This window comes from Rhinolophus hipposideros (assembly GCF_964194185.1).
Source record: "Rhinolophus hipposideros genome assembly, chromosome: 20".
In the NCBI taxonomy this organism is placed as follows: domain Eukaryota; kingdom Metazoa; phylum Chordata; class Mammalia; order Chiroptera; family Rhinolophidae; genus Rhinolophus; species Rhinolophus hipposideros.
In genome coordinates, this window is record NC_138066.1 from 947,284 (window position 1) to 974,363 (window position 27,080).

The window sequence follows — 27,080 nt, forward strand, 5'->3', positions numbered from 1 at the left end:
TGGACATGCGGGGAAGACACAGTGGTGCCACTTCGGGGCTGTGAGGGTTCAGTGAGGCGGAGGTTACACCAGCCTGGCCTGGAGCCCTTGGAGCAACGGCCCCTCTGGGAGACCCAAACCCACTGCTTCCCCACCTGGATGGACAGAGACCCGGAAGGCAGGCTGGGGTGAGGGGCCTTTATTGGTGAGTCAGAACTTGGTGGGGGCAGCAGTGGCCACATGGCAGCACGTCCTGGCCCCCAAGGCGGCGGTTTCCAAGGCACTGGAGCAGCCTGCACTGGTTGGGTACCGAGCCACAGCCAAGCACCGTCCCCTCACAGGCTTGGCACTCGGGCAGGCAGGCCAGGAGGCCCTCAGAAAAGCCTGGTCAGCTTCTCTTTCGGAGCTGGGAGGATTTCTGTCGATAGATTTCAGCAGTGAAGGGTCTGCGGGGGCAAGAGGAGAGAGAGACTCCAGTCAGCTGGTCTTGCGGGCGATGCCGCCACCCCAACTCTGCCTCCCCAGAGCATGGACAGTGATGGCGTCCGTGTGGGACCAAGAGGGCCCCGGGCTTCCCTGTCACCGCCTGTCGGGGCCCTCAGTTCCCGCTGTACCCACTCTGCACTTCCTGTCTGCCGCTCTGGCAGTGACCTCGTGCGGCCCGAGCTGCCCTGGTCTTGGGAATGGCCCAGAAGGCAGAGGCAGGGCCAGCTCAGCGGTCACACTGACGTCAGACAATGGCCCTGACACACAACAGCGCCTACTCACTCCTCATACAGGATGGCAACCACGTAGACGAGGGCCACAACCGCGGTCAGCCCCAGGCCGGCAGGGCTGGCGTGCCTGTGGGGAAGACACAGTGCACCGGTCAGTGGGCAAGCCCGGCGCTGGGCTCCCTCCCTGCGTGCTGGGTCCTGCAGCCGAATGAGCCGAGCCAGGGGAGCCCCTTCCCGAGTCGGGCTTTCTGTCTCGGACGAGGACTCCCACCCTCAGGTCCTGACCCACGGCCCACCGTGCTGCCTGCCCAGGCCAGCGGGGTCCTCAGGGCAGGGGCTATGCTCCCTTTTCTCATGCCTCCAGCCCCAGCTGGAAGCTCAGGACGCCAGAGGACTGACTCAGGGGAGGAAGGAATGACTGGCATCTCAGAATCGCCTGAGGGGCCCAGCGCGCCCTTTTCTGAACAGGAGGATGTTTCCAGGGGGCAGAAGATTCTCCCCTGCCCACCAGTGACCGTGTCCTGTTTTCTGGAAATGGGTCCAGGGCCCCGCAGCCAGGTGGAGTGTCCAGTGGGCCCTTCACGGGCTCTGTGCTGGCGACCGCCTCACTGAGGAGGAGCCTGGCCGCACCTGCTGTCGAGCCGTCCCCCATTTTCTATAGTTACCTCAGATCCCAGGGACTCTGCAAGGGTTAGACTGCTGCGTTCAGATAGCCAGGGGAGAGAAGCAGGGCAGCCACTTTACGGGGCACAACAGCCCAGCAGCCACGGGGCACGTGGGCCCCAGGTGGGCTCTGCGTCCCCCAGCCCTTCCTGCTTCACAGGAGCCCCAGATACAGGACATTGTACAGGGACCCTCTGGCCTGCCCCCCATGCCCTCACCTTGTCTGTCCTTCTGTCTGGGAGCTCCTGGAAGGCCGAGTGTGCTTGATGATGCAGCCCCACTCCTGTTCTGTGGGCTCCAGGGCTAAACAGCCTTCTGGGGCTGAAGTCTGACCCCCTGGAGCTTGGCTCACCGGCCCTAGTGTGGTTTTCTACAGCGAGCAGAGCCTCCCGTCCCACAAGCCATGTCCCCCAGGAGCCGGGGAGGAAATGGGCAGTCGGCTGGACTCACCGGAGTGAACTGGCTCAGGTAGAGCCCAGGGGCCGGGCTCTGTGGCCGCAGTGTCTCTAAGACTGATGACCCTCTGCCTGGAACGCCCAGTCCACCAGGAGCCGTGGAGGCTAGGAATGGACGTGGCTTCTACAGCTGAGCTCAGCCAGCCCCTGGGGTCAGGCCCCGACACCACGCCCCAGAACATGAACCAAACCAGCACCCCTTTTCCATTCCATCTACATGAAACTTTCCCACCTTCAAAATGCTAGTGCACCCTTGATCTTGGCATCCTAACAGCCCTGTGCGGAGAGCGTCATCTGACTGCTCAGATGAGGAAACTGAGGTCCAGAAAACCCACATGCCCACACTAGGCCCTGCGCCTGGTGGTGGCGAGTTGGCCCGTACGCAGCAGGTTGTGTGCGTTGGGGACAGTCTCACCGGGGCAGTCGGCCTCGGGGCCGCCAGGAATCCTGTGCCCTGGGCATGCAGAACTCACACACTCCTGGTGGCTCAGGCACTGGGAAGCCCTAGCCACGGGGCCCGGGGAGCGAGACAGATGGGCTGCACAAGGCCTGCGAGTGGCTCTGCTGGGCCAGTGTCTCGAAGCACCAAGTCATGGCTCATCTCTAACGAGCGCTCAGAGGACAGATGGAAGTCTCCATTTCCCAGCACAGCAGAGGTCCTCCTGAGGGGCCTACTGGTGCCCAGGCTTTCTTAGGGGCCCTCACATGTTCTTTAGAGCCTTGGCCTCACAGCCCTGCAGGCGCGGGGGCGGGTGGGAGGGTGACTTCTCACTCCAGGGCACCAGGCACCGGCTGGGGCACAGAGGGGACCCGCATGTGGGCTCTGCCATTGGAGGGCCCTGTCTGAGCACAGATGAGGCACCCATGCGGGAGCAGTCAGGGAGGGCTTCCTGGAGAAGCAGGCACCTCAAGTTGGGTTTGGAAGGAAAGACTGAGGGTAGAAGTGGGAGGGAATAGCATGTGTGCTGGCAGGGAGGAGGGAGGGGGCCCAGCATGGGGGGACCTGTTGGTCCCGGGTGGGAGATGCTCTGTGGAGGGGGTGATGGGCGAGTGTGGGAGTGCAGATCCTGCCCCCCCAGGAGCCCCCTGCCCAAGTCCACGTGACAGGGGCCAGGCTGGAAGGGGGCTGTCTGGTCTGGAAGTGGGGCTGGAACATGGGAAGGGGCGGCATCCCAGCCAGACCCACAAGCTGCCCTCTAGCTCCTCGCCACCAGAGCCCAGTGCTGTCAGATCCAAGGGTGGGGGTAGGAAGCAACATCTAGCTCCTGCATTCCACCATTTGAGACTCATTCCTTTGTGCCCTGTAACCTTTCTGGTCTCCGGAGCACCTGTAACATTCTAGGCAAGTGGTCTTCAAGGGTTAAATAAAGGCAGAACACTTCCCATAAAAGAAACTTTCCATGGAAGGAGCCTAATACAGAAAATGGACAAACGGAACTGCTCTGGAGGGGTGTGTGGTTTGAGGCCCAGGGCGGGCAGCGCTCCGTAGGCCAGTCTGGGATGAGGCTGGTTGGTGCCCAGAGCTGGCCGAGACAGACAGTAGTCCATCCCGGGGCCCACGTCCTTCTGTGGGGTGAGGAGCTCTGCCACCGGGGCACATGCCCCAACCAGCTCCCTTGACAGGGCCAGACGCCGCTGGTCCGGGCCCCTGCTGCCCCTCCCATGTCCCTCGCACGGGTCAGCAGCCCATGGGCCGAGATCAGACTGGGCACTTCTAAGTGGTTAAAAAGAAAGAATAAAAAGAATAATATTTTGTGACACCTGAAAATTATATTAATGTGAAATTCAAATGTCAGTGTCCGTAAGAACACCCGGCCCCACCAGTCAGGCTTATGACTGACCTTCTCGCCGCAGGGGCGGGGCCCTGCCTGGGCCCTGCACCCTCATGCTGACCCTCGGAGGAAAAGTTTGCCAACCTCTGTTCTAGATGTTGTGTGTGTCCATAGGTCCCAAGGAACGAAAATCAGACCAATGCCCTCGGGCTCCAGAGTGAGCCAAAGGCTGACGTCCTCCTGCCGGAAGCAGCCAGCAGGGCAGATGGGCGGGCAGGCCGCTACTCACATGACGGCCCAGCCCAGGTAGTTGGCCGTGCTGCCCCAGTACATGGGGTTGTCCAGGATATTGAACGGGAATGTGGTCACTCTGGCCTCCTTGAGGATCCCGAAGTAGTCACCTACGGACAAAGTGGGGCAGGACCCAGGGTCACCCCCTGGCCACACCATGACAGAGAGGCCCTGGGCTCTGCCCTGCAGGAGGCCCCGGGCCAGTGGGGAGCAGGTTTAACAGCACACCGAGTCAGGGGCACCCTGGGGCAGGCCCCTCGAGAGCAGCGGTCCCCAGGGGCTGAGGGGCGAGGGGGCCCAGGGCTGCTCAGGAATGGGCGCTGCCCTGGCATCCCGGCCGCCTCCCGGAAATCCCTTCGACCTTCACCCGAGGCAGAAGTAGGACAGCCACAAGCAGGAGGAGCCAGCGGAGCTGCGTCACCTGTTGTCTAGGGACAAAGGGTGTGAGAGCCCGGGGAGGGCTGCGGGAGGCAGGAAATGGGGCGGGGGCCAGGCGGCAGTGGCACAGAAACCCACTTTGGGGCTGACTCACTGTGCCAGAGTGGTCAGAATGCCCTACATCCAAGCCCGGCGGGCACTCAGCGTTTCTAGGCCACCTCTTCCGGGGGTGGCTGCTGCTCTCAGGGGCCTTCCCACTCCCTTCCTACCCTGACTCACCCCTCCAGGGGCGTCTCCCCATGCAGCCCTGACCACGAGATGCCCCCATGCCTCCCGGGGTGTGGGAGCTCCACCAGCCCTTTCCTGGCTATGCACCCACACGCTGGAGGGCTAGTCCCACCTGGCCTGCAGAGGCCAAGGCCCTCCTCCCTCCTGCGGCCTCACCCCTGCCTCTGCCAGGCCCACACCATGACACCCCTTCTCCCTGGCCCCCAGGGTCTCGGCCCCACCAACCCAGTGTCCTCATTGCTGGGAGAGGACATTTCCAACGCTGCCCATGGCCCCCACCTCGCTGGGAGTGGAGCTCAGTGCCCTGCATGGCCTTTGGGGACATGTGACATGGCCCCGCGCAACCTGCAGCCCTGGCCCCACTGCCCCCCTGCGCACCAGGGAACCTGCCTGCCTCCCTCCGGCGTGCCACCCACCACTCTGCCCTTGAGCTCTCTGTTTGCTCGCAGGCCTGTCCTCCTTCCCGCCCGCCACACCCGCCAGGCCCAGGGACCCCTGACTCCTCCCCAGGATCCCACCTGCACATTCTTCTTCTAGCCCCGAGCTCCCTACAGCTGCCTGAGCACGAGGCGTGGCACGGACCCCGCAGCTGCGGCCCAGGCCTCGCCACGGGCAGCAGGGCTGCTACTCCTCAGAGGATGGCGGCTCCTCCTCTGCCTGGAAACACAGCCCCTGAGAGCTATGGGCCTCTGCTGCGGCCTGTAGTCCCCAGGCCCCGAGCACCACAACAGCAACCGGGAACACACAGACCCCGGCAAGCCGGGGCACCGCATGCCATCCAGGCACTGGAGGAAATTGAGGCCGAGTCCCTGAAGTTGGCCCGGGGCTGAGAAGGGGAGGGACCCGAGAGCCCACCAGAGAGCCAGGCAGCAGCACATGCTGCCGGCGTGTGGCCCAAACACAGCGGACTGACACCCTGCCTGGGCTGGCAGCCGAGCTGCTGGATGCGACAGGAGAGCCCCGCTTCCTGAGCTAACCACGCACACGCAAGGCCTGGAGGAGGGACGGTGGCCTCAGACTCAGGCAGACATCACGCGCAGCAGGGCAGTCAGCAGCCCCTGCTCCCCCCCTGGACCTCAGCGGCTTGTCTCAAGGCCCCCAGCCCTCGGGGTCTTACCTAGGAAGGTTCCGGTGAAGCCCAGAGCCAAGAAGCTGGAGAGCACTAACACGCCGCCGACCACCAGGAGCGCGAGGCCCAGCAGGTAGGCCGTGGGGCTGTCCAGGCTGGGCGCCCTGGGCTGGCTCAGCATGGCCTGTGTGAAGCTGCAGGCAGGGGAGGCGGCAATGAGGTCGCTGCTGAGGACGGGGGGGCCCCGTCCTGCCCCGGCTCCCAGTGTCCCCCAGAGTAGCCAGTCATGTTGGGGCCAGGCAGGGGACGAAGTGGCTGTAGGTGGGGAGGGGACACCTCGAGAGCACTGTCCTGCCTGAGGGGGGCCACTCAGAAGCATCAGCCCCAATTAACACAAGGGAAGTGACCAGAATGGGGGGACCAGGCCTGCCAGATTTGGGGGTTGTTCAAGAGAAGTCAGATATCCTGACTTGTATATGAAATATCCTAATTTTTAAAACCAGGCGATTAATGAAACCTGTTTGGGCCTTGGTGCATGTCAACAGGCCAGATGCAGCCCGGAGCCCAACAGGTTGCAGACTCCAATCCTGTCCAGTTAGCAACTGGTATTGTGGAGGAAAGTAAGGCTCAGAAAATGGGGAGGCATGCCTCGGGCTGTGCGGGAGGGCCCAGTGCCCGTAGGCCCCCCCCCCCGGCGTGTGCCACCCGTGGTCACGGCATCCCCCTCCCTGAGGGGCTCAGTGCCCTGAAGCCTGGGGCATGCCCTGCCCCTTCTCAGCCTCTCTGGCCCCTGCACAGGACTGGCCGCATTCTGGCAGCACCTCAGAGATCCCGTATGTCTTCCTTCCACACCTGGAATGCCCCAGCGGCTCGCCTTGGGGCCAAGCCATGGAAGACCTTGTGAAAAGGCAAGTGGGTTGACCAAAATGGGGGGCTGTGCTGGTGCACTTGCGATTCAGTCCTCCAATTGGCTGGAAGGCCTGGCGCAGCTCGGGCAAAGCGACTGGGCTCACGGGAACGCCAGGACCAAGCGGAGGGGCTGCCTCCTTAGGAGGAGCAGGCACTGATGGGAGGGACTCCAAGGGCAGGAGGTGTGTGGGAGCAAGTGCGTGGAAGCACCATAGACACGCACTCCCCATTCCCCTGGACCTCACACTTAGGAGAGACAAGATCTCCTGCCTCCCGTGGCACAACTCACGACGCGCACCCACTCTTTCACACACCTAGGAGGGCAGCTCACTGCCCACCCACCCCGCCAGCCATTAGTCTACCGTCTATCCACGTATCCATCCATCCATCCGTCCATGCAACCATCATAAAGTACCTCTGTTTACCAGGCTCTTTCAAGTAGAACAAACTCACCATCTTCATTCATTCATTCACTGGTAAATTCACACTGTTGTAGAACTACCCTAATGTTACACTAAAACCACCGCCCTGGTACTCTTGCCTCCACCTGCTTTCGGCTCTTAGTAACAGAGGCTGCTTCTCCTTCTCCCTGGCACCTGGCAATCCAGGCAGAGTGGGTTACAGTACATAGTCATCCACCGGAGGGAAGCAGCACCTCGTGCCCTTCTCCCCCAATTCGCCGCCCCCCAGAGCAGAAAAAGTTCTGTGAACAAACGAAGCCTGCATGGTGACCTGTCAGACAGAGGCACAGGTGTGTCAGGGCACACCTGGCCACTGGTCATGCTACCCACTCCCCCAGCTGTCCACCCACCACTGCCCTCCCTCAGCTCTCCTGCTGCCGGGGCTCAGGGTCACCCTGTACCTCCAAGTTGAGCCGCTGGGATTGGCTCAGGGTCATGCACACCCAGTGTTGTGCCAGGTTGCCACGCCCATGCCCTACCTGCCCATGCCCTGCCCCTCTGCATTCACCTGACTTCCCAGTAAGCCAGCAGCCCTCACCCTCGGGGCAGCCCTGTGACTTAGGCACACCTCCACCCTGCAGACCCCGCAGCGAAAGCCAAGGATCAGGCAGCTTTGGCCTCTGGCCTCAGCACCCTCCCACCTCTCCTGTCTGCACTTGGTGGAGTAGGAGGCATGGAAGGGTTGTGGGCCCCAGCAAGGCTGGCTGCCCTGCTCAGGGCGGGCTCACTTGCAGGCCCGGGTCCTTGCATTAAGGACCACACCGCAGAGAAAGAGAAAGAGGTGGGGTGGGGGTGCTCTCAAGGGCGGCGGTGATGCCCGCCCACTGCTCTGCCCCAGGCTCTGCCTGCCTGTTTAGCTCTGGCACCAGCTCCTCTGCCTGGGCTGACTTCCGGCCCCCAAACAGGGCAATTAGGCTTGCTGAGCCCACAGTCCAGCACAACCATCTGCCTCAAGTGCTCTCAGGGCACCCATGGCCACCCGACAAAAGAGGGCTCCTGGCAGAAGAGCAGGACTGGGGTTCAGACAAGCCTGGCACCCTGGGCCTCAGTTTTCCCCTCTGTATGACGTTGGCAGTAATCCTTCCCACGTCCCCAAGCAGAGCTGCTGCCAGGTGGCTGTACACACGCTGGTGAGAGTGGGACATGCTGGGCTCTGCCACGGGGCTGTGAACAATGAAAAGGACAGAGGAGTGAGCTGAGGATGACATGGGGGATGGATGAAGGGCCGGGTGCCACAGGACAGGCACCCCAGACAGGGGTCCAGAAGGCCATGGCGAGGCTTAAGCTGACATGTGATGGAAGAAATTCTCTACGAGAAGGGGGTGGGCAGGGAGAGAATTCCAGAAACAGAACAGCCAGGCCCAGTGGGGAAGCCTGCAGAGGAGGCCTCTGGGCCTGTGGCAAAGAGTTTGGAATGCATTCGACGTGGGTGGGAGGGGCGGAGTGGGCAGACCAGTCAGGCTGTGGCAATAGTGGGGGAAATGGGGGCCCGAGAGCCCAGCCAGAGCCCGGATTGGACTAGGTCTGGGGCCCACGCGGGGCCTCGGTTTCCCGCTCATGCTGGGCTGGCTCCAATTCCTCTGCCAGAGTTCATTTACACCAGCCAAGCAGCAGGCACGCTGCCTGGCCGAATGCACACAGCGGGGCCAGATGAAAGGAGCATCTCACTCTGACGAGCTATGTCTGAAGCAGCCTCCCTGGGGGCTGGATCCACAGGAAAAGCCATCTGGCTGGAAGCAGACGGAGATTCCTGATGAAAAGCAGATCTAGGGCCAGAGATGGGGGAGCAGAAGGCCCTGAAGCGGCCACGTGGCTGCCCCGGACGTGACCCGGGGCCTCGGTCCACCTGCTCGTCTTCCATCCTGCACCAGTAAGAGGAGAGGGTCCCAGCGGAGCTCCAGGCGCACTCGCTCGGGGTTTCTCAGCAGAGAAGTCGGCCAGGCCCTCCCAAGTCCTGCTTAGGCTCCCTCTGGGCATGCAGGCTGCAAACGCTGGGACCAGGAGGAGTGGCAGGTGTGCAGGAATGGCGTGGCTGGCTCTAGTCAGGTGACCTGTGGTGTTCTAGCTCCTCCATTAAGTCGCAAAGCACAGTCCATTCCACACGGAAAATTAACAGAGGGTCGAGTGGCTGGCTCTGAAAGCCACATGCTCCGTAACAGAATGAAGTAATAAATAGAAGGCAATTTCCTTTGGAAATATTCTGCTCTGAGGGTGGGAGTGAGACACTCATTCGACTCGGTTCTATTTTTAAAACTTGGATTGAGCTTTCGGTCACCAATGTGACTTCTGGCTGTCTGTACTTTGCTCCCCTGAAATCCTGGAACTTAGGTGGAGGCAGCGGGGGGTGGGGGGTGTCACTGCCCACGGTGTCCTGGCCACACACCAGGCACCCGGCTCAGCCCCCTGCTCCAGTCTCCTCCTGCAGGACGCCCACTCTGGCTGCCAATGCATCCTTCCCGACCCCACATCTGAAGCAAGGCCCTTTCTGCAAAGCAAACCCCCAACAGTCCCCACAGCCTGCAGTGTTAAGGCTGACACCGCCCACGCCTCCCATTCCCTCCATGTGGAAATCCTTCCCACCGCGGGGGCCAGCAGACCTGCGAGCCTCCCTGCCCCCAGCACGCGCCCTGCGGAGTGCCCGCCTCGAGGATGAGCTGACCTGGGAACACCAGGCACTTCACAACTGCGATGGGGCAAGATCAGGACATTTCACAGACGTAGTTACGGTCCCCAGGCAGTTGACCCACATTAACTGAAAAGGAGATTACCCTGGACAGGGTGGCTTTGGGTGACCCCAAAAGGGTCAGGAGGTCAGAGAGAAGTTAGAGATTTTTTCCCCCCCGCTGGATTGGAACAAGCCAACCGCCATGCTGGGGGAAGGGGGCACAGGGCAGGAATTGGCAGGCAGACTCTGGGGCGGAGGGCCTCGGTCCTACAGCCACAAAGAATTGAGTCCTGCCCACACCTGGTGAGCCCATGGGAGGCCCCAGCTCATTTTTCCGCCATGTTCTCACTGTGTGTCTGACTGTCCCCGCCCCCACCTGCAGGAAACTGTACCCAGTCTGCCCCGTTCACTGGCTCCTTCATGAGTACATCCTGTGAGGAGCTCTAGCGTGCACACAGGTAGCCGCGGGGAGACAGCTACACGCTGACGTTCGCTGAGCCAGCCAGTGTGCAGGACGCAGCTGCTCCCGAGCAACTGTAACGCAGAGAGGTGAAGCGGGTCTGCTCGCCTGCCCCAGGCCCTGCCCCAGTCCTGCTGAATGCTGCAGCCAGCCCGAGGGCGGGAGCGGCCCGCCCCTGCTCTCCCTCCCCGCCTTCCTCGCAGGCCCATTTCCACAAGACCCTGGGCTACTCTGCAGCGTACTGGCGTACAGCGAGTGCCCGAGGAAGGACACAGAGGCCCCCTGAGGCTCCTAGCATCTGGCGTACCTGCCCGGAGGCTGCTGTGTGGGTAGAAGATGGCGCAGTGAGGAAGGTAGTGCCAGTCCCGTCAAGCCTGGGCCCTGCCTGGCCGGCCACACTGTGCCATCCCGGCAGACTCATTCTTGGGCAATGGCTCCAGGCCACCCAGTTCCGGCTGAGGCCAGCTGTGCATAGGGTGCAGCTGGCAGGGAGGGGGTTTCAACAGATGCCCCCAGCCCATCTGGCTCCCCTCCACCCCGTTCATGCTTCACAGCCAGAGCAAACAGGTCTGCGATAATTGCCTCCAGACAACGAGCCGACTCATCATGCCGGACCCTGCAGACCACCTCTGTTTGCCTGGCTGGTGCAGACCGGCCGACACAGCTGCCCGGCCCTGCCCCTTTGTACCCACAGGCGACCACTGAGCCCTGGCCTCACGTCTGGCAGGCCAGCTGCCCAGCGGTCTTGGACAGCTCTCTGCCTATGGCCTGACTGCTGCTGTCCCCACCCTCACGGAGCTCTCAGCTTACAGGCAGGACACACATGATGAAATTGTCCAGAATAGGCAAATCCAGAGGGACAGAAAGCAGATTCGTATTTTCCAAGGGCTGGGGGAGGGGGTAGAGTAGGTAGGGGGTGACTGCTTAATGGGTTCAGGGTGAAAAAGTTCTGAAACTAGACAAAAGTGGTCACACTACGTTGTAAGTATACTAAACGTCACTGAGCTGTATACTTTAAAATGGTAAATTTCATGTTATGTGTATTTTATCACAAATAAAACAAAACACAACTTTAGGAATCACATCTCTGTGTGTGAAAAGTACTGGGCAAAATGTGGGGGGCAGGAGGCTACAGGCAGGCGCTGGTCTTCACAGGATTCTCACAAGCGCCTCCCCAGAGCCCCCACCCACCTGCCCAGCATCCCCAGTGAGGAGACAAAAGCGACGAGTGTCCCTGGTGAATGCAGCCGGGCGCAGGACGATGCAGGTTGGGCACTCGGCCTGGCGGGTGGCAGGTGGCTGGCAGAGGGAAGGACCAGTGGGCCCGAGGGGGGGGGAGCCTGCAGGTGCACATTCGGTGCCCGGTGATCTAAAAGGTGAGCACACGGCCTTGCCTGTGAGCGTCCTTTCTCTCCTCCCAGAAATGTCCTGGGGTGGCTCGTTCACCCAAGAGAAGGCAGGCACTAGGCCCGGCCAGCACGGACACCGAGAGGGCTGGAGAGGAGGAGGAGTTGGGGGGCTACCATCTGCAAGGCGCTGGACAAGGAGTGGCCTCTTCGCAGTTCCACGGGCGGGCTCCCAGGCCCAGGACTCAAGAATGAACCAGAGAATCTCTGGTGGTGTCTACACACTGAGAGGTGGGCTGTAGGTCCGACTGTCCCCTTGGGGCCTGGAGGAGGAAGCAGGGACCCCTGCCAGGGGACCAGAAGCGAGGGACCCGCTGGCTTTCTGCCTCCTGCAGGCATCGTGCAGGACAAGGTGCCAGATCCAGGCAAGAGGTCCCTCCCGATGTTCTGAGTGGAGCCACGAGGACCCGCTCAGCAAAGAGGTCTGACGATTCCTTTGTGCCAGCACTCCGCAGTCACACTCTCCAGCCTTGCTTCACGGCACCTTCTCTCTTGGGTGCCCTGAGAAGCCACGTTGCCTCCTGCAGCAGGCCCTGCCTTCCTTCACCCCCAAACCAGCTGGGCTGGCCCCAAGCCCCTGCCCGCTCTGACGCAGCCGTAGTTGCCAGCTCTGTGAGGTCTGACCCCCAAGGCGGGTTGGCTCTGCTCAGTCTTGGGTTCCCTGCATGTCCCACACACTCAGTGAGGAGCTGGTAGACGACATAGCTACTCCTGACCCTTCGGGGAGTACGCCAGGGGGTCCGGCTCCATTTCACAGACAGGAGACCAAGACTCAGAGAGCCGCTCAGTGGCCTGCTCAAGGTCAGCCCCTGTCAGGAGCAGAGCTGAGGCTGACCCAGGGCACCTGCTGCTTCCCAGGCTGCTGTGACCCATTTTCCAGACGCTGGCCACCAGGCGTACCTGGAGGCCTGATGGCAGCCACAGGACCGCTCCTTCATGGAGAGCAGGGGTTGGCAACCCACAGCTGGTGGCTCACAGGCTGTCCCCGATGAAGTTGTGTAGGAACCCAGCCACGCTCATTTACTTCTGTGTCGTCTCCATCAGAGGCGAGTGGTTTTGACAGAGACCATGTGGCCCCCCAGAGGCCAAGAAATTTACCAGCTGGCCCAGCAAAAAAAGGTTGGCCGCCACCTGAGATAGACATTAAAGGATGGATTCGCTTGAGCTGGAAGGGACCTTAGTTATCAACTAGTCCAGGGTCCACAAAAAGATATTTTCTCAAAAAAAAAAAAGGTAAATATTTTCAGATAGTAAATATTTTCAGCTTTGCAGGTCCAGGATTATTATGTACAAACTTACATAACCATTTAAAATGTAACCATGTTACAACTCAACAACAACGAACACCCTGATTAAAAAGCAGGTGAAAGACTTGAACAGGTGTTTCTCCAAGGAAGATGTACAGAAGGCCAATAAGTACCTGGAAACATGCTCAACAACACCGAGCCGGAAAGTGTGTGTCAGAGCCACAAGGACATACCACTTTACACCCATCAGAATGGTTAGTATTTTTTAAAATAAAAAGTATTGTCAAGGATATAGAGAAATTAGAATCCTTGTACACTGTTGGTGGGAAAGTAAAATGGTGCACCCACTGTGGAAAGTATGGAGGTTCCTCAAAAAATAAAACATGGAATTACCATGTGATCCAGCAATCCCGCGTCTGGGTGTATACCCCCAAAATTCAAAAGCAGGGACTCGGCCAGCCCCGTGGCTCAGGCGGTTGGAGCGCCGTGCTCCTAACGCTGAGCTCGCTGGTTCGATTCCCACGTGGGCCGGTGAGCTGCGGCTCTCCCTGGAGCTGGGCTGCCGTGAGCCTCCAACCGACTGCCTCAGCGGGGGCAGCGCAAGGCTCGTAACACCAGCAGGGGCCAGGGCGCTGTGTCCTGCACAACTAGACTGAGAAACAACGGCTTGAACCGGAGGGGTGAGGGGAGGTGGAAACAGAGGGGGGAAAGCAGGGACTCAAACTGGTACTTGTACACCATCTTCATAGCAGCACTGCTCACATTAGCCAAAGGTGGAAGCAACCCAAATGTTGGACAGATGAACGGGTAAACGAAACGGGGCATATGTGGGATGTGATCAAACAATACAGTGAATGTTTAAGTAAAAAAAATATTACAGGGAAAGACACATTGCCATTAATTCCCCTCAAAATACTCTAAAAAAATACTCTTTAAAAAACCATAGTATAGAAACAGAGAGTAGAGCGGTGGTTGCCAGGGCTGGGGGTGGGGAGAACGGGAAGTGGTGGTGATGGTTGCACAGCAATGTGAGTATACTTAGTGCCACCGAGAGATGTACTTAGAGACGGTCACAACGGTGACATTTTACATTCTGTATATTCTACCACAATAAAACAGGTAAAAGGTCACCGAGTACAATGTGTGGACCAGGCGCAGGCAGAGGGCGGGAGGGGACGCGCAGCGTGGAGGACTCTCGCTATCCAGTGGGTCATGTTTAACACGTGAGCTGTGATCGGCACAGAGAGAAGGCTGTCTGCAGCAGGCAAGGGCCATGGCACTGCCCTGACTGCCGCTCCTGTGGCCTGAAGGTCCTCAGCTCCTTGAGGCGGCATGTCTGCCACCAGAAAGCCAGGCAGTCGGGGCCGCACCAGTGCCCGCCTGTACCGGCCCTGTCACGGGGCTGCTCCTGCTGAGGCTGAGGCTGCGGCAGGCAGGACGGACGCAAGCCTCCTCCCCAGCACCTCAAGCAGCCACTTCCCCGGGGAGAGCAAGGTGGACGAGAGCCAGCTCCGCGGTGACCCCGGTACCGTGACCACAGATGGGGCAAGGCCCGGGACAGTGGGCGGGGCAAGGAATAGGTGGCTGTTTATACGTCTGGATCATCTGCCAGTGTTTAGAGGCCATGTTGGAACCTCCCTGTGACCTCCCTGTGAGGTCTGGGGTCCGCTGGGCTTCCAGCGCAGGCTCGGTCCGCTCTGCACTTAGCCTAAGTACTCCACGATGGCCGCTGAGCCAGGTGCGGTGTTCAGCCCTGGGGACACCGTGGCTCACAGGACACACCCAGCCCTGGCCCTGCTGGATACAGACAAAGGACTGAGCAAGGTGTTAAGGACTCTGCAGAAGCTACGCGTCATGTCGGGGCTTCAGGCACGGGGGCTCCCTGGAGGACACCATGGCCGCCGAGAGCTAACTCAGGAGGAGAAGCCAGACCCGAGAGAGCAGGAGGGAGAATGGGGCAGAAGCCGCGCCGTGGGACTGCAGGGAGGTGACCAGAGCTGAATTAGCCAGGCGGGGTGAGGAATCTGGTGTTATTCTTACTGCAGCAGCAAGCCAGGGCCCAACGGGTCGGGCAGGGAGCTGCGGTCTGATTCCCACCCTAACAGGATCCCCCTGAGGCCGTGTGGGGTCAGGACACTGCAGCATGGCCCACCAGGGGAAGAACGGGTGGGTCCCAGGGCATGGACCCCAGGCTGTGCTGCTGCACTGAGCAGAGAGATCAGGACGCCATCCAGGACGTCTCCTTGGTTTCTGGCTTGTTCAGGTAGGAAGCGCGGGGCTGCATTACCGAGCGAGGGGTGGGCAGGGAACCAGAACTCAGCACCGAGACAGAGAGAAGCTCCCTGAGAAGGCCGGCCGGCACGGTCGGGACAAGCTGGTTTGTTTCCTGGCTCAGCCACTCAGCAGCCGTGGCCCCCATGTGGTGTGTGGCTCCAAAGCCCACCCCCAAAGGACTGTTAGGACTGGGGGCTGCTGCAGGCAGGAGGCAGGGTGGCTGCCCACGCCTGTGGTCGGTGATGATGGCGACTCGGGGCACAGAGTGGCATCGCTGACTGGGCCGACAGCTACGGGCGGGACGCGAGCCCTCTCCTGGCTGTGTACCGGCCCCGACAGTCGTCCCAGCACTGGGGCAGCGGGCGAGCTCCCTCCAGCCCTCTGCTGTTCCCTAACCTCACCACTCCTGTGGGGACCGTCCCTCGCTCCCAGCCCTGGGAGTGGGTGCCTGGGGTGCAGAGCAGCCCTGCCTGAGGCGGGCCTTGCAGAGAAGGAGACAGACTCCCCACCCTCCGGCTGGAGGCCTCCGACAGGCCATGACTCCTGCCCTGCTGATGGCAGCCCAGGCCTCCTGCACTGTACGGGGGCCACTCTACATGGCACGGCTGGGCAGAGGACCACTCCCCTCTCGCTCAGGACTTCCTACCCCCCTGAGCCGTGCGACCTTGAGCATATCATCGCTTGCTGCCGAGCTCACCTTTTTCATCTGCACCATGGGACCATGTCTAGAGACTACAACTGTGAAAATGCTCCCTGGGGCATGGGAGCCAAGCCGCTTGCCCCTTTATGTGGTGAGGAAGATCTCTCTGGAGAACGTCTTTATGTCATTCGACTCAGAGCAGGTGCCATGGGCCCCACCAAGACCCTTGAGATACGCACCCTGGCCTGGAGCAGAGAGGAGAAGAGGTGACAGGCAGCCTGAAAGGCCCAGAAGCGCAGGCCAGGCGTCAAAGGTGCTGCGGGAAAGCTGGCCTTGGCAGGGCTCCCCGACCACACTCCCTGGGCAGCGGGAAGAGAGCGAGTGCGTACTGCACAGGCGAGGCGGGGCCACACGCTCACACACTCAGTGCGTGAGTGTGTGTGAGGGGCCCAGCCAGCCTCCGGAACCTTGCCCTTGGCCTCCACGGAGGCCCACTTCCCAGGTGCACGATGCTCCACCGCATCGCTGTGCCTGCGGGGGTGGGGCGGCGCCAGGCAGCAGCTGAGACTCAGCCCCCAGCGATGGCTCCGTCTTCTCATTTGTAAAGCACTGCCCGGGCCACATTCAGCCCGTGAGCGGATGTGCCGCTGTGGCGGTTCTCACGGAACCCCAGGAGGTGAGAACTAGGCTCAGGGCCAGGCCACGCTAGGCATGCCACATCTGACCACATGACCCCTCTGTCCTCTCCAAGCCTTGCCCTCCCCAGGGCAACCTGCCCTGCGTCTGGGCAGCAGAGTGTGCTCCCGTGTTCTGCAGGTGGGGCTTCAGCATGTAGAACGAGTTCACCCACCCTGGCCTCTTTCTCTGAAGGCAGAAAGTCCAGAGGTGGCCTGAGCCGCTCGCTGACACCAGCCCAGATCTGGGCGAGGCCCTGCTCCCCGGGGGACACCTGCCTCCTGCTGGAACTTCCTGGAGGGGCTTCTACAGAGGCTCTGTCCACCCACTAGTGGCCAGGATGCGAGCTTGTGGGCCACCCAGGCCTTGTCCTCTGTGCCTGGACCCCTTGTCCTCTGTCCCTTCCCAAGGTCAAGAGGATTCCCTTGTGACAGGAGTCTAATGGCCCAGAAAGGGAAGGGGCGGCTTGCTGTGGCATGAGGCCTTGGCGAGCAGAATCCCTGTGCATTCAGACACAACACTCCCAGATCTTGATGGGCCCCAATACCCCCAATAGTGTCCGCCCAGCACCTCCGTGTCCTAGATTCTTACAATGACCCGACTGTATTGGGCGACCCAGCTGGGTGGGCTTACCAGTGCGAGCGCAGGACGTTCAGAAGCACGATGGCCCCACCCAGTGCGTAACAGGCCAGGTAGGGGGAGCCGAAGGCCCGGCTCAGCTTTCGGGTTTTCTGTTCCCATCTTGCGACCTGAACGGGAAAAGGGAACATGGCAATGTGAGATGTGTGTTGGGAGACTCCCAGGGTGAGGATGATGGGGGAGCAGACCTCTCTGCTCCCTGAGCCGACCGATACTGAGGAGAGGGAATGACGGGAGCAGCTGCTCTGTGATCTCAGTTTAGCTCCGCAGGGATTCCCACACATCCTTAATCCTGTGTGGGTGGGCCACACAGTCCTGCTGGAAGCAACCTCTTCCACCAAACACCTCAAACACCTCAAGAAGCAGAAAGAGCCCTGGCAGCCCAGGAGACGCCCTGCGCAGCGCAGGCCTTCCTCCAACTCTGGAGCTCATCACACACAACTCCAAAGCCCCCAGCAGACACAAGAAGGCAGAGGAGAAGCATGCTGAAAACAGCAGGAGGAGCTGTCAGGAAGCCTGCGGACAGCGGAGGAGAGAGCACAGGACCGGTGCCCACGCCTGGCCCTGGGGGTGCTCTCACAACCGCACCAGGCCAAGCCGAGAAAGGGCAACCTGCACCCGCACCCCTGCTTCTTCCCCAGCTCCCCCGACGCACAGACTTTCAAGCTCTCAATTTTTATTTTATTTTTCAAACTAATCACGTCTACACTCAACCTTCAACAGCTAACAGTGGGGCAGAGTGAATAGACAGCTCTAACAAGTGCCCTTCCTGCCTATGTTTATCTCCAACGCCCCAGCGGCCCAGCAGCCAGGTCACTGCCAAGTACACCACATACACTGGTGAATGAACATGGCAGGAAGGGAGGGGGCGTTGGGGGTGGGTGTAAACGGGCAAATTCACAGGGTGCAGCTAGAGAGGAGGCAGCTGGGAGTCAAGGTGGCTTCACTCTACTCATGTGAGCAAGTCTCCCACTGGGGCCCCAAACACGAATGTATTTTTATATATGGAGTGTCTCTAAGGCCCATCAGCGCTCTGTGTTTCTGGGACGTTACAGGAGGACTGGATCCTGGGCACACCTCTCCCCCTCGGCCTCAGCAGTGATTCTGTCTGCTGCCAGCCGCCCAGATGGACCTGTTTCCCAGCAATTAATTATCGGGGACAGTGATCCGCAGCTCCAGGTCCACCAATGATTTGCCCCCAGAGGCAGCTCCCAGGCCTGTCCTCAGATTTCCTGGGAAGTGACAGCCCCAGGGGAGAGCGGGATACAGGCTGCAGTTTACAGGAAGGAGAGTCCAGTGAAGTGGCTCCTGGGCCTTCCCCTCATCACATCTCCACTGTTGGCACAGTGCCCCATTCTCCCGAAAGATAAGCAAGCCCTCTGTCGAGCCCAGGCAGGCGGCTCTTGCTGACCCCGTGAAAGACATAGTCACCCTCCAAAGCAGCTGGACCACAGAGGAAAGAGAGGACCTTTCACAGTGACTGCCCATCAGAAAAGACGGGCAAGTACTGAACTATCACTGGATTAAAGAAGATATCAAAAATACCTTGAGACAAAGGAAACTGGAAATACAACGTACCAAAATATACGGATGTAGCAAAAGCAGTTCTAAGGGGAAAGATCACAGAGCTACAGGCTTACCTCAAGAAACAAAAGTCTCAAGTAAACAATCTAACTTTATACCTCAAGAAACTAGAAAAAGAAAAACAAACGGAGTCAAAGGTTAGTAGAAGGAAAGAAATAACAAAGATCAGAGAAGAAATAAATGAAATAGAGACTAAAAAGACAATAGATAAGATCGATGAAACTAATAATTAGCTTTTGAAAAGTAAACAAAATTTACAAACCTTTAGCTACTCACCGAGGAAAAAAGAGGACGCAAATAAATAAAATCAGGAATGAAAGAGGAGACATCACAACTGACAAGCACAGAAAGACAAAGGGTCCTGACAGCCTACTTACTATGTGCCAGCAAAGTGGACAAGCTAGAGGAAATGAATACACTCCTAGACAACGTGCTACCTGCCCACACTGAATCGTGAAGAAACAGAAAATCTGAACACACTGATTATTAGGAGATTGAGTCAGTCATAAAAAGCCTCCCAATGAAGAAAAATCCAGGAGCAGATGGTTTCACTGATAGAAATTCTACCAGACATTTAAAGAATTAACACCAATCCTTCTCAAACTCTTCCAAAAACTAGAAGAGGAGGGAACACTTCCAAACCAATTTTCAAGGCCAGCATTACCCTGATACCAAAACCAGATAAGGACGCCACAAGGAAAGAAAATTACAGGCCAATATCCCCAATGAACATGAATGCAAAAACCCTCAACAAAATATTAGCAAACCAAATGTAACAATACATTAAATCAAAAAAGTGTGTGTGTGTGTACATATACACATACAACAGAATAGTATTCAGCCATAAAAAGAATGAATCTTGCCATTTGCGACAATGTGGATGGAACTTGAGGGCATTATGCTGAGTGAATTAAGTCAGACAGAAAAAGACAAATACCGTATGATCTCACTTACATGTGGAACCTAACAACAACAAGCTCATAGACACAGAGAACAGATTGGTGTTTCCAGAGGCAGGGAGGGGGGATGGGCACGGAGGGTGACGGGAATCAAAAGGTACAAACTTCCAGTTGTAAAATAAGTAAATTAGTCTAGGGGGTGGATGTACAGCAATATGACTGTAACTAATAATACTGCACTGCATATTTGAATATTGTAAAGAAAATAAACCTTAAAAGTTCTCATCATAAGAAAAAAAAATTCTATAATTATGTATGGTGGCAAATGTTAAGTAGACCCGTGGTGATCATTTCACGGTATATACAAATATTGAATCACTATGTTGTATAACTTCAACTAATATAACGTTGTATGCCAATTATACCTCAATAACAATTAATTTTTAAAAACCAATGCATTAAAAGGATCATAAACCATGATACACTGGGATTTATCCCAGGGATGCAAATCAATTAATTTGACATCCCACGTTAACAAAATGAAGGATAAAAATCATATAATCATCTCTATAGATGCAGAAAAAGAATTTGACAAAATTCAACATCTATTTATGATTTAAAAAATCTCAACAAAGTGGGTATAGAGAGAATGTACCACATAATAAAGACTATGTACGACAAATGTACAGCTGATATCATGCTCAGTGCTGAAAAGTTTAAAACTTTTCCTCTCAGATCAGGAATAAGACAAGGACACCCATTCTCTTCACTTTTATTCAACGTAGTATTGGAAACCCCAGCCAGAGCAAGTAGGCAAAAAAAAAAAAAAAAAAAAAAAAAAAAAAGAAATAAAAGGCATCCAAATCAGAAAGGAAGAAGTAAAATTCTCACTATTTGCAGATGGCATGATACTAAAGACTCCGCCAAAAAAACTGTTAGAATAAACCAATTCAGTAAACCTGCAGGATATGATATCAATATACAAGGATCTGTTGCATTCCTACACACTAATAATGAACTATCAGAAAGAGAAATGAAGAAAACAATCCCATTTACAATTGCATCAAAAAGAATAAAATACCTAGGAATGAATTTAACCAAGGAGGTGAAAGACCTCTACGCTGAAAACTATAAGACATTGATGAAGGAAATTGAAGAGGACACAAATAAATGGAAAGATATTCCATGCTCATGGATTAGAAGAATGTTGTTTAAATGTCCATGTTACCAAAAGCAATCTATAGATTCAACGTGATACTGATCGAATTCCAATGACCTTTTTGAAAGAAATAGAACAATCCTAAAATTCATGTAGAACCACGAAAGACCCCAAATAGCCAAAGCAATCTTGAGAAAGAAGAACAAAGCTGGAGGCATTACACTCCCCGATGTCAAACTAAATTACGAAGCCATAGTAATCTAAACAGCACGGTACTAGTATAAAAACACACATAGATCAATGAAACAGAACAGAGAGCCCAGAAATAAACCCACACATATACAGTCAATTAATTTACAATAAAGGAGCCAAGAACATACAATGGGAAAAGGACAGCCTTCAATAAACGGTGCTGGGAAAACTAGTCAGCCCCATGCAAAAGAATGACCCTGGACCCCTACCTTACACCACACACAAAAATCAACTCAACATGGAGCAAAGGTTTGAGCGTAAGACCTGAAACAATGAAACTAGAAGAAAACATAGGCAGTCACCTCTTCGGTGATGATTTGTTTGGATTTGACACCAAAAGTACAGGCATGAAAAGCAAAACTAAACAAGTGGGCGGGCAGCAGACTGAAAGCTCCTGCACGGCAGAGGGAATAGTCAGCAAACTCACGCAGCAAGTGTGGGCAGGGTGTCTAGGCAGGGGGGCCCCGGGGGAAGAGCAGGGCTCAGTGACTGTCTGAGAACCCGGGCACCAAGACACTAACCATAACAGTCGTAATAATGGTTGGTTCAGCACCTGACAATTTCCCCAGTGCTCCTATGTGAGCTCACTGGACCCCCGAGAGGAGGGGGATGGTGTTAGCTCCTCCTACATAGGAGGGAGCAGAGGTGCCTCAGCAGGGACAGCTGGAGCAGCAGGCAGCCCCTCTGGCTCCTCACCCGGGGCTCCTCCTAGAACGGGAGGCCCCTCTCTCCAGCCCCCTCCTCAGCCCAGCTGTCTTGAGCACACCTCGTTCCCAGTATGTGATTTACACTACAGCTTTAAAGTCCATTGATTTGTTCCCTTTCCCAGTTGATGGGATAATGCTTTCAAAAGGACACTGTAGACTTAAAAATGACATAAGGTGTCACGTCCTCATGCCCGAGGGGCCTGTGACCCTCCTGCAAGCCCAGCTTGAGAGGAGCACGAGACAGGGAGTCCGAAGCCTTGGCTGCCGGACCCAGATCTGCCTGCTCATCCTCCTTGCTTGGGGAAGGCAGTTTTGCTCTCCGGAGCTGTCTGCCCAGCTGGAAAATGCGGCGGAAGCGGGAGCAGGCTGTGTTCTGTGCTCCCGCTGAGGGCTCTGCCTCTCAGAAACCCGCCACCTGCTACAGGGATGCATGGACAGTGGGGCCCACCCGCATGGTGAAAGCCACTCGGCGTACAAAGGGACAGCTGTCATCAACTTTATGAGGAGCCAAAGGATTCAGACACATTCGAGTGCCCTCTGTCTAACTGCATTTACATGAAGTTCTAGAACGGGCAGAACCCACCCATACTGACAGAAATCAGAGCAGCAGTGCTGGGCCTGGGGCTGCAGCAGAAAGGGGAGACCGACCAGGAAGAGCCATGAGAGAAACTGTTGGGGAAGGGAATGTTCTAAATCTTGATCAAGGGGTTGTTTACATGGGCATCTACATGTAACATTGAACATGTTAACCTGTATTAAGTGTGTATGCCCACGGAAGGCCCCCCAGACTGTACACGTAAACTGTGCACTGTGTGCACAGCACCCCGAGAAAGCCGATTTAAGACAATCCAGTCCTTGTTGAATCTGACCTCTAGTGCAGATTGGAACGGCTGCCGGTGTCCGCAGACCCTGGCAGACTTCCACGCGCTGCCCCACAGCGTCCCGAGTCTGTCCCCTGAAGAGGGGTCTTTCTTCTGTTTTGATGAGGCTTACCGGACGTGTCAGACCCCAGCCCAGAGCACAGCCCTCCCACTGCTTCTAGCGTCACAGCACATTCCTGGGTGACGGCAGGGGAGCCCGTTCTGCAGCCGAGCAACCCACGGGCTCAGAACAGCCCAGGCGAGCACATGGGCCTTGGGACGCCCAGGCTGGGCCCTCCCCCAGGCCTCTGCCGTTCGGGGGACAGTGGAACCTCTTTCCTCCAAGGGCCCTTTAGGGACCACTTGGCCTTCCCCGACCTCCCAGAGGGCCCCCCATACCTGCCCCTTCCACTGGGAAAAGGTGGGATGATAAATGCTCTTTCAGATCAATCTAACCACAAACGGTGGCGGACCCAGGCAGGCCTACGGGAAAGGGAAGAGGAGACAGTGTGTCCGAAGAATGCCTATTGTCTGCCTTCTGATTGGCCTGTATCAGATTGGGCTATTACGTCAAGGCAACCAATACATCAGCAGCCAAGAGCCTCACTGAGCCCAAGGTTAATTTCTCTCCCTGTCGCTGCCGCTTCTCTCCTTCAGGTGCCCAGCTGTACCCTTCACCCAGTTAGGACGGAGCAGACAGGAGCATGGCCACGGGGCGCTGGCCGCCAGGGGCCAGGATGTGGGATGATGTAGGTCACCATCCTGCAGGCTACGTACACACGTGGCAGGAGGCACGATGATAGGACGGTCTGCTGTCCCTGCTCCTGGCTTTCGTATCTCTCTCCTAGGTCTCCAGTATCCCCAACCATCCCCTACCCCATGCCCAAATTCCCTCTCACTAGAGCTGCCGGATAAATATGCCGGTGACCTTGAATTTCAGATAAAGAAATCAAATTTTAATGTTACCCCAAATGTGGCATTACCTGAGATCTGAATGGAACGGGGGCTCTGCGTTGTGTACGCCACATTGCAACCCTGATTCCCCCACACCCCTGACAGGGTCCCCCAGCTCAGCTCTGTAATAGGCAGGCCTCTGCCACCAAAATGGTGATTCATTTTCCTTTTGCAGATCTCCCCCACAGGCTGTACGGGGACAGAAGAGACAGGACACAGACTGATGGAGCAGGAGGGAAACCGGAATACGATGGATTCCAGGGATGCCATGTAGCCGTGACAGCCACAGCCAGCTCCTGTCTACAGGCAAACCATTAAATCCCACGCTACCTCCCCCGAGGCAGCTGTAAAATACAAAAATGACAGTAACTCCTTACCCACCTGGAAAGACCAGAGCAGGTGGTGGAGGGAAAGGCTGACACCAGGGCCTCGCTGGGCGGGGAGACTCTCTTGCTCAGGCCCCCGCCTGAGCCAGCACTCAGGGACCCACTCAACACCTTCAGAACTGTTCTTGGCGCCCCCGGGGACTGCATCCTTGGGTTCAGACAGAGGTCGCAGCTGGTAGCCCAAGATGTGTTTTGGTCAAAGTCACAGCATTTTTAAAACATTTGACCTAACAATTCAACATTCAGAGTTTTCACATCCAGTTTGCAGTGAAGAATCTGGACAATGAGACCAACTGTAGGACCCACCCTCCGCGCATGGGCAGGAGCCGGTCACAGCAGGCCGCTCGCACCTCTGTGCACCCGTGGCTCCTGTGGGAGGGGTCGGAGGGCCCGCAAGGGGCGGTGCCGTGTTGCCCACGTGCCAGGACGGCTCCCTCAGTCTCTAGCAGGCACTGCATTGGGCCTTCACACCTCAGGTTCCCGGCACATAAGCCCCACACGCCACCTGCCCCGAGATGGCCAGTCCCAGGAGCGGCAAAGGTAATGTTCCTAAAGCCACAGGAAAGCGGAAATCTGCCGTCAGTAAGTCCCTGAGACAATGTGACATGTTCGAGCCAGGAGCCACCAGCATCACATGGAGTCATGTCTCTGCCACTGAGACAGAGGCTGCTGGCTGCAAGGCCCAGGGACCACAGCACAAGCGCAGTGTGTGACTGGTTACGTCGCTGACTCGTGACTCGGCGCTGCTACGTGTAAAGCAGCACAGGCCACGGCTTGGGTCCTGCGCCAGGTTTGACAGACTACGTGCCCTCGGGCCATTTCCTGGGCTTGAAGTGACAGCGATTACTTAGCGCAGAGAGTTGCTGAGGGACTGTACAGGACCTACACGTGGGTTCAGCCCGGGACCAGGTAATAGTGTGTCCTGGGGAAACCCTCACTCAGGTGTGGGACAAGCTGGTGGCACCTGTTAGAACCAGGATCAGCCAAGCAGCCTGCGATTGACGGCGCATCTCACTGGGGACACACAGCAAGTGTGTGACAGCAACTGAGAAGACGGGAGGCATTGGGTGAAGGCAGTGACGGAGATGGAATCCGGGATGCCTTCTCAGTGGCTTCAGTCCAAAGACCAGAGAAAGTCTCCAGGTTGGGAAGGCTTTGAGAAATATCCTTCCACTCAATCCATTCATGCAGCCATCCGTCCATCCATCCGTCCATCCATCCATCCATCCATCCGTCCATCCATCCATCCATCCACCCACTCATCCATCCATCCCTCCGTCCATCCATTCACCCTTCCTCCCTTCCTTCTTACCTTCCTCCCTTCCACCCACCCACCCATTCATCCATCCACCCCCTCATTTACCCATCCGTCTACCCATTCACCCGACATTTACTGGGTGATAGTAGAATGTTTTGAAAAGAAAATGGGGGGGTGGAGGTGGGGAGGGAAGCCATAGAAAGTCACTCGTAACGATGGTGCTTGTTTTTACGCAACATATGCAATGTAACAATGATAATTAAGCCAAGGGTGCCTCATTCACAGAACACACCGGCCCAGGCCCTTCCGCCGGGTGTCCGCAGGACAAACGCCAGGGCCATGGGAGGAGACCGTCAGAGCCCGTGCAGAGGTGGAGAGCACCTCTCCAAATTGTGAGGCCCTTTTCCAGAAACATCTTCTTTGATGCTCAAATTTCCTACGTGTCCTTGAAGTGAGGCCCCTGAGGGTGGATTTTTTTGATCCTGCATTTGAAGTGAGACAGAGGCACCTTCATGCTCGTTAAATGACTAGCTGTTGCACATCTAACCTGGTGCCCAGCAGCACAGCATGCTGGGTAAGAGTGTCGGGCTCTGCGTTCAAACACCAGCTTGTCTACTTCCCAGCTGCACGGCCCTGCGTGGATCATTTCCCCTCTCTCTGCCTCCATTTCTTGACCTATAACATGGAGCTAATTGTATACTACCTCCTAGCGTTGCCATGAGGATTAAAAGAGCTGAGGCACACAAAATGCTCAGGGCACATGTCTGGAGTGTGGTGCTTTCAGATGATGGGGGCTGTTTGTTTTCTTTCTGGTGTGGACAAGTGGGCAGGAGTTGAGAGGCATAAAAAAGGCCTGGCTGTCGGCCTAACAGGCCGCTGCAACTCAGATGAAGAAATTGTGTTGTGACTGGTATCCCTGAGTAGAGGACAGATAGACCCTCGGTCACAATGGGCACGAGGCCAGCTCAGCTGCCAGCCCTCCCTCCTGGCCAGACCTCCTCTCGCTTCCATGGCTGCACCCGCTCAAAGCCCAGCTGTAGCCACAGGATCTCTGAATTCCTCAACTGAGTCCTGCCCCCCAAGCCTAGTCTGAGAATACCTAGTCTGGTATTCTCAACCGGAAGACCCAGGGCACGTTACGGGGCTCAGTGAACACCCCAGAACTGAAGCAAGGGGTGAAGTGCTTTTGTGTTGTAACTTTTGCTGAGGAGGAGCCAGTTTCCATGAGCTTTTCCTGGGGACCCATGGGTCCAAAGGTGAGAACCACTGATTTAGCCCCCTTTTCCTTCTTTTCAGATGACGTGGCACACGCTCCCACCCAGACACACACAGGTGCTCCTATCTTCCTGCCGGCCTGCTCGTGCCTCAAGCACCTCCTGCCTGCAATAGGGCCCCACCCCACCCACCGGATTCTACGCTGCCCACCCTAGCTGCACCCCAGCCACACCCAGAACCGTCTCACTCTTGTCGCATACTCACCTGGAGAATTTTGGACCTGGCTTTTACAGTTCAAAAACATCCCACCTCTGTGTGTACTTGGTGTTGTACCTGGCACGGGCTTCAGTGCCAGGAGAGGCCCAGTGAACCTGCTCTGCATGAATGAATGAATGAATGCACATATGACAGCTCAGGGGCCTCCCACCAAACCTGACTCATTAGTAACTTCTCTGACTTTCTCTCTGTTTCCACCCACCCTGCAGGTGGTTTCATTTAAAAGTGAGCAAGGGCTTGGAGGGGCCAATGGGGACCAGAAGAGGTGGGGAGCCACTGATTGGGAGCTGGGAAGCTCCCGGAGGAGGGGTGGGGTCCAAAGGCCCTTGGGGAAAGCAAGGTGTGAGGCAGAGCCAGGGCTGCCTGCCCTAGGGAGCCCTGGGCCGTGGAGGGGGAAGAAAGCCAGCTGTCCTCCCGGACACTTGCCCGCCCTGCCCTCCCGGTGTGCACAGTTGCAGCGCCTTGTGATGCCTGGCCGTGGCCAGGAGACCCTCAGTGCTCAGAGCCCTGAGCCTGGGCTGGGCACCCCCCCCCCCCAAGAAT

The 27,080-nt window shown here is 57.1% G+C and overlaps 1 protein-coding gene across 2 annotated transcripts in view; it reads right to left on the minus strand.

Annotated features, from left to right (window-relative positions):
* PEMT (phosphatidylethanolamine N-methyltransferase) overlaps positions 1-27,080 on the minus strand; it is a 74,654-nt gene continuing 47,574 nt past the window's right edge. Inside the window, exons 3-7 of one of the 2 annotated variants that reach the window (XM_081029948.1) lie at positions 16,982-17,097; positions 5,660-5,805; positions 3,875-3,986; positions 748-822; positions 1-425 (exon numbers count right to left, since the gene is read on the minus strand). In XM_081029948.1, the coding sequence (XP_080886074.1) occupies positions 368-425; positions 748-822; positions 3,875-3,986; positions 5,660-5,805; positions 16,982-17,097 (507 nt within the window). In that variant the 3' untranslated portion in view covers positions 1-367. Of the gene's footprint in view, positions 426-747; positions 823-3,729; positions 3,987-5,659; positions 5,806-16,981; positions 17,098-27,080 lie in introns of both variants that reach the window. The other variant, XR_013992058.1, reaches the window with a different exon arrangement.